Source organism: Hibiscus syriacus, unplaced genomic scaffold (assembly GCF_006381635.1).
Source record: "Hibiscus syriacus cultivar Baekdansim isolate YM2019G1 unplaced genomic scaffold, ASM638163v2 tig00117034_pilon, whole genome shotgun sequence".
Classification (NCBI taxonomy): Eukaryota; Viridiplantae; Streptophyta; class Magnoliopsida; order Malvales; family Malvaceae; genus Hibiscus; species Hibiscus syriacus.
Genome location: NW_024063533.1, coordinates 9,881,828 through 9,893,297, shown reverse-complemented (window position 1 = coordinate 9,893,297; position 11,470 = coordinate 9,881,828). Strand labels below are relative to the sequence as shown.

Genomic DNA, 11,470 nt, shown 5'->3' with positions numbered 1-11,470 from the left:
CGCCTCCGATCAACGACGGCGGCGAGGCGGAGGGACGACCAGAATCTGGTAATCGCGACGCCTGTTCTTCGTGGGGAAGAACATTTCAGAGAAACACTAAGAGGAGGGGGGCATTCGGTTTTGAAGTTGAGAACAAATGAAGCTTCTTAGAAAATTTTAACTTATATACTAACCGACCGACCCGACCCATACCCATAAAGGGGATCCGTGTGTTCTTTTAAATAAATGGAGAAACCTCCATTTGGTCACTCCGTGTTTTAAAACATTCAATTTCGCCCCTAAATCAATTTTTATCCTCAATTGGCTTTGAATTTGGCCCTAATCTTGGCTTTTCATTCATATTAGTCCTTTATTTATTTTTATTTGTTTCATTTTATTATTCGTATCATTGTACATATATTTTAATTATTTATTTTTTTATGTTATATATATACCGTTTTATACATGTAAATATTTTACATATAAACTTATTATGATTATACGTATATTCTGATTCCCTTTGTTTGATTATTTTTCTATTATATTTTATCATTATATATATATATATATATATATGTATACTACATAATTTTCATTATTTTATCTAATAGGGTCCATTATCCTCTTTTTCCTTTATACAAAGTCCTCCCCGTGACATTATTAGAGGGGTAGGAATTAGGTTCTTTATTACTATTATTTTGTCTTTTTTTTCTTTTTCATTATTATATTATTTTTGTTTACCTGATATTTATATCTATATATTTTTTATTTTATTTTTAAAATTTTATTTTCTATTTTGCACTAACCTTTAATTTTATCTGTTACCTATTTTATCTTATAATATTTTTTCCTCGTATTTATTTTTATTTTATCATCTAACATTTTTGGCGTTTTCAGTGATATTTTCAATCGATCAAAGGTAAGTTATATGAATCGGTTTTTAAATTTTAATTTTAATTTTGAATTTTCGCAACTAAAACAACTGGCAAATTACGTAGTACCGAAAGGACGGTTCAAGGGTGCTAATCCTTCCTTGACCGTAACCGATTCCCGAACCCGACACATCTTTGGAAAGATGCAGATTAGGTAAGAAATAGGGTATCCGATCGACCTATTTGTTTTAAATAAATGATCGGTGGCGACTCCAATCCACATTTTTCAAGTCGAAGCCCAATTCCGGGATCCAACCGAAAGACGGTTACGACAAAGGGTTAAAGTGACTATTTAGTCAAACGTCATGAGCATTTTTCCAAAAAAAAAATGAAACGTTGAGAGGCCAAAATGCTTTAAAAAATAATGAGTAAAATAACTATTTAATTAAATACTAGACATATTTTATGACATTTTGCCTTAATGTAATTTTAAATATTCTCAATCATTTGACAATAAAAGTTCAAACATCTGTGTAATCTCTGGTACTCGAACCTGGACTTATAAAAATAATAATCATCTCTTTAATTACTGAGGTAACTTGATTTATCAGAATCCTAATACATCTATTTTTATTAAATAGAGAAATATTATATTTACCAAAATAAATATGAAGATTTGAACTCATACAAAATATGACAACAGAGAGTTCCTAATACATTTTGATTGTACTATTTTCCAGCATAGTTATAACCATCAACAATTTAATGGACCGAAGCACAATTCCAAATTCCAACCCATTGGAGCTCTGGTTTTTTCTTTCCCAATATAATCAAAGTTCATAAACTCAAGTAAGCCCCTCTAAATCCAAAAGGTACTATTAAAATTAGCTTCCAACTAGGGATGGGCATCGGTCCGGTCGAATTTTCGATCAACCCGATTCGATCCGAAAATCATATATCCTCCACTAGAATTCAATCCGACCTAAAAAATATATACCTTCCACCCGATCCGAACACAACCCAACTTTTTGAGATAAAATTTGACCCGACCCGAACCCGAAATTAAAAAAAAAATCCGACCCGATCAGGTAGGGTCGAGTCGGATCGGAACTCGTCGGATTTGAGTTCCATGTCTATCCCTACTTTCAACGTATATTAAAATGATTATTTTATTCTATATTTCATTTTATAGAATATTTTGGTCACAGTATTTTATTTTAATGTAAAAATGCTCCTAACATTTGATAAAATAATCACTTTGTCTCTTATTCTTTTTTTAGGTTAAAAAGACTCCTATTTTAAAGCTGTAATCGTGTGTTAACTAATAATTTTCATATATAGGAGTGCTTTTTGCCCCAAATTGAAATATCAGGGGGTAAAATGTTCTAAAAAATAGAAACAAAAATGATTATTTTGACAAACATTAGAGACTATTTTTGACTTTATACCAACCCAAAACCCTAACTTGAATAATCTCCGCATATAAAATCCTAACCCTAGCCGTTTCTCTACTCTTCTTTCACCACTTATCTCAATCCCTGCATCCCTCGGTAACCCTAACCAAAATAAAAAAAGACAATGGCGGAAAGAGGTGGAGGTGAACGTGGCGCTTTCAGGCGTGGATTTGGTGGCGGAAGGGGCGACCGTGGTCCAAGAGGCAGGCGCCGCGGCCGCAAGGACGAGGAGGAAAAGTGGGTACCGGTTACGAAACTCGGCCGCTTAGTCAAAGGCGGCAAAATCACATCCCTTGAACAAATCTACCTCCATTCTCTTCCCATCAAAGAATACCAAATCATCGATCAGCTCGTTGGCCCGTCACTCAAAGACGAGGTCATGAAGATCACTCCAGTGCAGAAACAAACTCGTGCTGGTCAGCGCACGCGCTTCAAGGCCTTTGTCGTCGTCGGCGACGGAAACGGACACGTTGGACTCGGCGTGAAATGCAGCAAAGAGGTTGCGACTGCTATAAGAGGGGCCATAATATTGGCTAAGTTGTCAGTGATACCGGTAAGAAGAGGCTATTGGGGAAATAAGATCGGGAAACCCCATACAGTGCCGTGCAAGGTTACCGGGAAATGTGGGTCCGTCACCGTTAGGATGGTACCGGCTCCAAGAGGTGCGGGTATTGTGGCTGCTAGAGTTCCCAAAAAGGTGCTTCAGTTTGCTGGTATTGAAGATGTCTTCACTTCTTCAAGGGGTTCAACCAAAACTCTTGGAAACTTTGTCAAGGTATTAACTTTTCCTCTCTATTCCTCATTTGATTCGATTTTATTGTTCTTTGAGTTTGTTTATGGGTCCATTTACATCTATTTTAATATGGTTTCTTTGATGTCTTAGTGTCAGAATTTTATGGAATCATATTAGTGGTTTCAGCTATTAACATATTGTAAGGTTTATGTTAAATTAATCAATTGAATAAAAATGTGATTTAGGCTAGGTGGTGACTGATGCATTGTATTTCTTTGCATCTTTTGGATATCTCTGTGTCTTAAAATGATCTTATGATGCATAAACAAGATATTAAGTTCTAAAGTATGGTTTGGTTTATGTGGAAAATTTGGGATTTTCTTGATTCAGGAACTGTTGTTGATTAGGATTTAGTAAGTAGGAGTTTTTGTTGCAAACTTTTAGAACTACATGTATTGAATGAGTGTATATTTATTAAAATAATATGTTTATACATGATAATAAACACTTAACAGTAGTCCATTTTTCTCTACAAAGTATGCTATTTTTATGGTTTCATTCTCTTGTTGGTTAAACTTTAAGAAGTATAGAGTTTGATGTGATCTCCAAAAATATTGATATAGAGAATGGTTATTTTATTGGTGATATGTTGTTGGTAAATTTACAGGCCACCTTTGAGTGTCTTCTGAAAACATACGGTTTCTTGACTCCGGATTTCTGGAGAGAGACTCGGTTCACAAGGTCCCCATTCCAGGAGTACACCGATCTGTTGGGAAAGCCATCGAAGACTCTTGTACTCGAGGATGTGGAGAGGGTGGATATCTGATAAGTTGGATGTTGGTAGTGGGGTAGTAAGTAATATGAAGTTCCTTTTAATGTTTGCCGTCTTTGGTTTTGTCCTGAGATAAATTTCAGTTTCTTTGTGGATTCTTTTACAAGATTTGTGGTTTATATGATGAGTTGAAGACTTGTTTATTTGTTTGCCTCTTGCTTATGAATATTCATTCATATTTCATGATATGGTAGGATTGTTTTTGAAGATGGGGTTAAGTCCAAACATATGAATTCGAATTCAAATTCGACCCACTAGTAGCTTCCCTTCATTTGATTTAATGCATGACTTTATATCTTGATTTAAATCCTCATTTTGACTAATAATTAATCAAATTGATTTTTTGTATCATTTTTTTGACAAATTTTAAATATAATCCTAATCCTATCTAGATGGGAGGAGAAAAGGGACTTTAGGGAAAAGAGAGTGAGTGCTCTTTGTAGGTCTAGAATATATGGCCTAAGAGGATACTGAGGAAACAAAATTAAGTAGTTTGTTCAAATGATTAAATGTGTTTGCTCTTTTTTTATAATACTTTGATTTTTGACATTTATGTATTTGTAAATTTAATCATAATGTTTTCTCTTTTAAAAATCTAATCTGTCAGTAGTTATCTTAATAAAAAATTTAATTATGTATGGAAAACATTGAAATTTAAAAAAAATTATTTTCAATAGTTTATTAAACATGGCATTTTAAATTGGTTAATTTACCAAAATATGTTTATAATATTATTTTTAAAAGAATATATTTTGAAGATAAAACATTGATAGGAGTATAAAATAGTCAAAGAATTGGTGGGAAGAAAGAATTTGTAAAAAATTGTAATCAAAAGACCATATTAAATAAAATGCAAAGTTAAGGAACCAAAGGGAAAAAAAAGAAAAATTATATTTAAAAATAAGAATTGAAATTACAAAGATATTTTATAGTGCTAAAGGATCATGTAGTTCAAATCTAGTAAAAAATAAACTTAAGAAATAAATTTAATGTAAAATAAGTATTCAATTTAACTTTAGATGCCTAAAGATTTTTTTCGTTAAAAATAAGTGTCTAATGTTTTTTTCGTTACATTTTTAGGTATGTAATATTTTTCGTTTATATATTAAGGGAAAATAGGATACGAAAAGTAAAATTATTTAAAAAAACCAAAAGTGAAAATTAACACTAAAAATTCGTTTTTAACATATCAAAACATATTTAGATGTTAAATCAATAGTTAATTTAGCTTTAACAATTTTAAATTCGAAAATTTTATTTTCTCCTTTAATAATGTTTTTTTAAGTTCAAGTGTTCAATACTTATATAGATCTCGATTATATATGAAGTTGAATAAAATCAAATTCTTAAATAAGAGTTGAGACAAAATTCTCTCACATATGTCCTTTTCGTAAGATTAAAATTCAAGATCTTAATTAAGAAACATTTAACTCCTTATTGTTCGAATCTAAATGTATTTTTATCCGATGTCACACTTTTTAATTAAGAATTTAATGTGTCACATCATTCTTTTACAACAACTAACAACAATTTGACCAATAAGAATTAATTCAAGTGGTAAACAACTTGATATCATTTAAGCGAGTCTCGAGTTTGAGTCCCCTCATGTATGCAGAAAATCTCTGATGAGAGACCCACCCACCAAAACCAGGTGCACGATGTGGGTCGGTCTGGATTAGTCAAGGTTGAAGCCTTGAGATTTTAATATGATAAAATCCAATCCGAGAACCAATTGAGTTGTATAGTCCTTTAAGACAATATCATATTTTATCATATCAAAGTCAGAAGGTTAATGTCCATTTCATATTTAAAACAACATCATTTTGGTCTAAATTTGAGTTTTTAGAGACCCAAAAATATATCGTTAAATATTTAACGACGGAGTGATTAAAAAATTAATATATCAAGTTTAGTGATTAAATTAAAAAATTAAAAGTACAGTAAGTGAAATAGGAGAGAGAGTAAAGTTAAATGCTAAATTTGTAATTTACCCTTATGTGGTTAATAGTCATTTGCCCTCGCTTTCTAATTATCAAGAAAAGAATAAAAAAACTCCACCGGCGGAGGCGGTTGACTAAGTCAAGGCTATTAGGTTATTTTACTTGAGAAAATTTGAACTTTTTTTCCAACTAGGATCAAAGAAATCATCTCTATATAAACCCTAATATATTTCTAGCATTGTTCAAAGAAATAACAATATATTTCTAGCAAAGTTACGTTTGAGAAGGAGCTATATCTAGTGTTTCAACAATGGAGGACGGGCAACTCGTTTTTTCTGATTTCATGGGAGTCGGCGGCGACACTGGGGCAATAGAGATCAACCCAGATCCTTAAAAGAGCCATGATTCGTTGGATTTATCTTTTTCACTCGGTACTTCGTCGTCGTCTGGAGCAATCAACGAGGAGTGACGAGGAGAAATCCATTGCATGGAGAAGAACAATAGTGACGATATATCCACTGTAACTTCTAAAATCGATAAGGGAAAACAAGTGATTGAGTACGAAGAAACCGATGATCGATATGCAGGAAACTTGGATGCACGTAACTTGATGTGCATGGAGAAGAACATCGGTTTTATGTTTAATGATGTGTCGTTTGAATTATCTCTTGCTATGAACAAAAGTTGGGGGGTTGAAGTGGGTGAATGTGGGGTGTAAAAAGCTGATCCGGTCTGTAAAACTGACTGAAACCGACTCGAGTCAAAACTATTTTTGACCTGCGCTGTGACGATTCGAAACCAACTCGAGTTGGAACTTGTAACACCCCAACTCGTATCCGACCCGAATACGAATTCGAAGTGTCACATTGACTTCTCAAATCTTTGACTTTTAACGACAATTGAAAAGAAAATATTTTCTTTTGAACAGTAGAACATTTCATTAAAGATAAAGAGTACACTTTTAAATTTAACTAAAATAGTATAATTCATCATTTACATAAACACTATAAAATTTACAATTACAAAAGCTGATCATAGCATTTTCATTTAAAGCAGGGATACATGCCAACAAAATGAACAAAACGTAATAACCTACTATCTCAAATGATTTTAATATGATCTTCACTGCTTATGTTGTCCTCTCCTACTCTTCACTCTTCGGGTCTCTTTGAACCTACGTGGGAAACAATCCACACGCTAAGTCTTTGACTTAGTGAGGCAATAAGTAGCATAAAATATTTTATGAAAAAACCTCTTTTCCATTTAAAATATAAAACATTTCCTAATTGAATGAAATTTGGTTTCTAAAACTTCATTAACTCATTCTTTATTCAGCTTATAACTTTATTCACTTAGCCCAATGTATAACACTGAGAATTTAGGATATCTGAGTACACTGAGGTTGTGCACAATTGTTGTCACCACAGGTCATATAATTTTCACCGAAGTGCCACGTAGAATTTGTCCCGAAGGACCGCATAGAATTTTTCCCTGAAGGACCGCGTAGAAATATCCCAAAGGATCACATAGATTGTCCCAAAGGACCGCGTAGAACCCTTAACTCTTGGCATGCCAACTATACCCCTAATTCTCATATATACACCTTGGGCTTTTACTTATCATTATTTTAAGTTTCACCATTTAAAGTGTATCTTATTTGCATATACATCATTCTCGTAAATCATTTACACGTAGGCATTTCTCATTCACATATCACATATTCATTTTCAACACAATTAACCATAAAACTTACTTTAACATATAATTGAATAAACATCATAAAATATTGCATAAAAGAATTGAAAATAGTTTTCGATCGAAAACTTTGAAGTTGACTTATCGCAAGCCATCCTGAAATCTAATATAAAACAATTTGATTGCATTCACCTTTGCCTCACTAAAGTCATTTACTCTTATGTTCGAAGCTTGAAATATCGAGTTGTCCAAAGGTTGATTTTGACCACAGTCTACACAAAACAATCGAATATAAATATCGAATCACTTATCCTAATTCATAAAAACTTAATCTGCAAGAAACATTAAATCTCTCATTTCGTACTTAGTAGTATTGGTACTCCATCTACAATATCGATACTTCCCTTCATTGGTATCGATACCCCCTTTGGTACCGATACTATTTCGACATACTGAAATTTTAGCTTCAAAATGGTATCGATACTTTACTATTGGTATCGATACTCCCTTTACAGTATCGGCACCTCAATAATCAGTACCGATACAGATCCTTGATTTTCAATAGTTTAAGCCTTTAAGTATCTGTATTGTTCTTATAGTACCGATACTCTTGCCCAGATTTCCAATTCTTCCACTTCAAATTTTAACCCAAAAATCATCTAAACCTTTTACTTTTAACTCTAATCATCTTCTCAAACTCACCAATACTCATAATAATCACTTATCTTCATTAATCCTCTTATAACATCCAAATTTCTCAGTAATATCCTTGAAACTAAAAATCATATCATTTCATCAAACATGTTATCATTTATTTCTAATACCTCAAATCTCTTAGCTAGGACTTTGACAAGTCAATTCTACCTTTAGAATTCATTAATCAACCAATTTACAAATTTTCACCTCAAAACCATATTATTCATTCCCTGATAATTCCTTATTAACTTAGTTTTTCTTCATTTCCAAGCTTCCTTAATCTTCTCTACCTCTTATAGCTTCAATATAAACCCAAAAATTAAAAAAAAATCAATAATTTACTTGTAACACCCCCAACCTGTACCCGACCCAGATACAAGTCCGAGGTGTCACCTTGACTTTTCAAACTTTGATTCTTAAAGAAAATCAAGGAAATTTTGAACTTTCATTACAATAAAAGTTGTTGACATACAAAAGTTTGACCAGAACAATACAAAATCGATCAGAGTATTCGTAATTAACAAATTGTTTACATGCCAACACACTAAATACAACAAAACTCATACTTTGTCAATTACTTCTAATCTGATCTTCTAGTAGTGATGTTGTCATTGCCACTCCTATTTCTCATCTTCTTGATTCTTGGTACCTACGTGTAAATCACTTACACGCTAAGTCACAGACTTAGTAAGGCATGAAATGAACATTTAATTATAGATTATGAAAAAAACACTACTATCAGTCCATAATGACATGACAATGTACATGTATTAAATAAACTATGACATATATAATTATGATATGAACAAGTGAACTTTAACTTCTTATAATAATTTTCATTCAATTTATCTTTGAATGCCCATGTATATTATTGAGAACATAAGGTACGTGAGTACACTGAGGTTGTGCACGAATACTGTAACCACAGCTCGAATAAATTCCCACTAGGGGCACTGAATATTTTTCCCAAAGGACCACTATGTCCCGAAGGACCACTGATAATCCCTCGACTCTTGGCATGCCAATTATACCTACAACTCTCATATTAAATAACATGGGCTTAAATATGAATACATTTCTCATTTTCATATCTCTTTTATCACTTTTCATATAAACACATAATTCACTTCACCTGTACACATATGATCACTTCCATTAATTCACATACCTAGATTGATTCTCTTATCATGGCATTCATTCATACAATATCATATTAAAGCGTGGATGAATTATGCATGAAATCACTATAACATTAATATATATATATATATATATATATATATATATATATATGCATGTACATGAATATAAAATCATAAATTCAACTATAAGAGATAGACTTATTGCAAGTCTTATCTCCATACAATTCCACCTAGGGTATGCACTCACCTTAGCCTTGCTTGATTCTAGCACTTTCTCTCTCTCGACCGTTTCTAATTCTTCGATTGTTCTGGAATAGGGTTACGTTTTATATCTACATAAATCATGTATATTGATACATATCAGTATTCCAATAGACATACTCTAAACTTATATTTCTTAGACTAAAACAAAGGTAAATTTCATTTATTAACTAAGGTAGGTATCAGTACCCTCTATAGGGTATCGATGTATCCCTCAACTGGGGTATCGGTACACTGCCTAGGTATCGATACCCAAATTACATTTGAAACTTTTTCGTTTCAAGGGGGTATCGATACACTCTTAAAGGTATCGGTACCCTTTGAATATTTTCCTGAATTTTACTCTTGAGCTATCGGTACCTGTTGAATGGGTACCGATACCCCCTTGCCCAAAATCACATTTTAAGCACGAAAATTACTTAATTTCCACTCAAACACTTCATATTTCATCCCTTAACATATTCTTAACTTACCTACTCATACGTAAACTCATTAATACTCCTTTAGTACATCTTTAACCTCAAAGTTCTATCCTCCATATGTAATTCAAGAATTACACCAACTTTATAACATGTTCTAATTCCAATTCTAACACTTCATATGTCTTAATTAGGTTGATGACAAGTCAAATTTAACTTCCAATTCTAATTATGAACTCTATTCCAAAATTTCATTCAAGAACTCATAATCTTTAATCATTCCTACACCCTTTATCTTGTTGTTTTAAGACAAGTTAAGCTTTCCTTAAGCTTATTTTCCATCTAATGATCATAAACCAACCTTAAATTTCAGCTAATAAGCAACTAATAAAAATTATTACCTTTCTTTGAGCTCACACGCATGAAGAAGAAAGGAGAAGAAGAGCACTCTGGAAGCTTGTTTTCTTCCCCCTCATTCCACGTGGAAATATATATATAACCATAACAAATTAAATTATTTCCCCTTGCCAATGACCATTTTTTCCTTCAATTCCTCATTCTTTATAATTTGATCATACACAAAATTTCCCATATAAGTCCTTGAATTATTCAATTATTCAACTTTAGTCAAAAACTTCTAAAATTTTATAATTTAATTACTAACCCGATATTGAGGATGTTACAAATCTCCCCCTTAAGAAAATTCGTCCTTGAATTTTCATTGCGCAAAGAGATGGGGTACTAATTCCTCATGTCTTCTTCACGTTCCCATGTTGTTTCCTCTACCTTGTGATTCCTCCACAAGACTTTGACTAATGGAATAGTCTTGTTCTTTAGTTGCTTAACCTTATGAGCTAAGATTTGAACCGGTTCTTCCTTATAAGTCAAGTCTGGTTGAACCTCGATCTCTTCTGGTGCCACAATATGAGAGGGATCAGATTTATACTTCCGAAGCATTGAAACATGAAATACATCGTGAATTTTCTCTATTTCTGGTGGTAAAGCTAGTTGATATGCCACTGGTCCCACTCTCTTCACAATCTCATATGGTCCAATAAACCTGAGACTAAGCTTTCCCTTACGTCTAAACCTCAAAACCTTTTTTCCAAGGAGATACTTTTGAAAACACTTTGTCTCCAACTTGATACTCTATTTCCTTCATCTTTAGATCCACATATGATTTCTGTCTATCTGCGGCTGCTTTGAGATTACTCTGAATTACTTAAACCTTTTCTTCCACTTCCTGAATCAACTCAGGACCAAGAACTTCTCTATCTCCGAGCTCAAATCAATTCAAGGGCGTATGACATTTTCTTCCATACAGGGCTTAATAAGGAGCCATTTTGATGCTTGACTAATAACTATTGTTGTATGCAAATTCGGCAAATACCTTTCCCACGATCCCTTGAATTATATTACACAAGCTCTTAGCATATCTTCCAGAATT

At 32.7% G+C, this 11,470-nt stretch overlaps 1 protein-coding gene across 1 annotated transcript; it reads left to right on the top strand.

The window, feature by feature from the left end:
* Positions 1–2,352: 2,352 nt before the first annotated feature.
* Positions 2,353–4,016, top strand: LOC120196413 (40S ribosomal protein S2-2-like). The gene is made up of 2 exons (XM_039198223.1): positions 2,353–3,080; positions 3,706–4,016. The coding sequence occupies exons 1-2, from the start codon at positions 2,430–2,432 to the stop codon at positions 3,862–3,864; spliced, it is 810 nt and encodes a 269-aa protein (XP_039054154.1). The 5' UTR covers positions 2,353–2,429; the 3' UTR covers positions 3,865–4,016.
* The last annotated feature ends 7,454 nt before the right edge of the window (positions 4,017–11,470 follow it).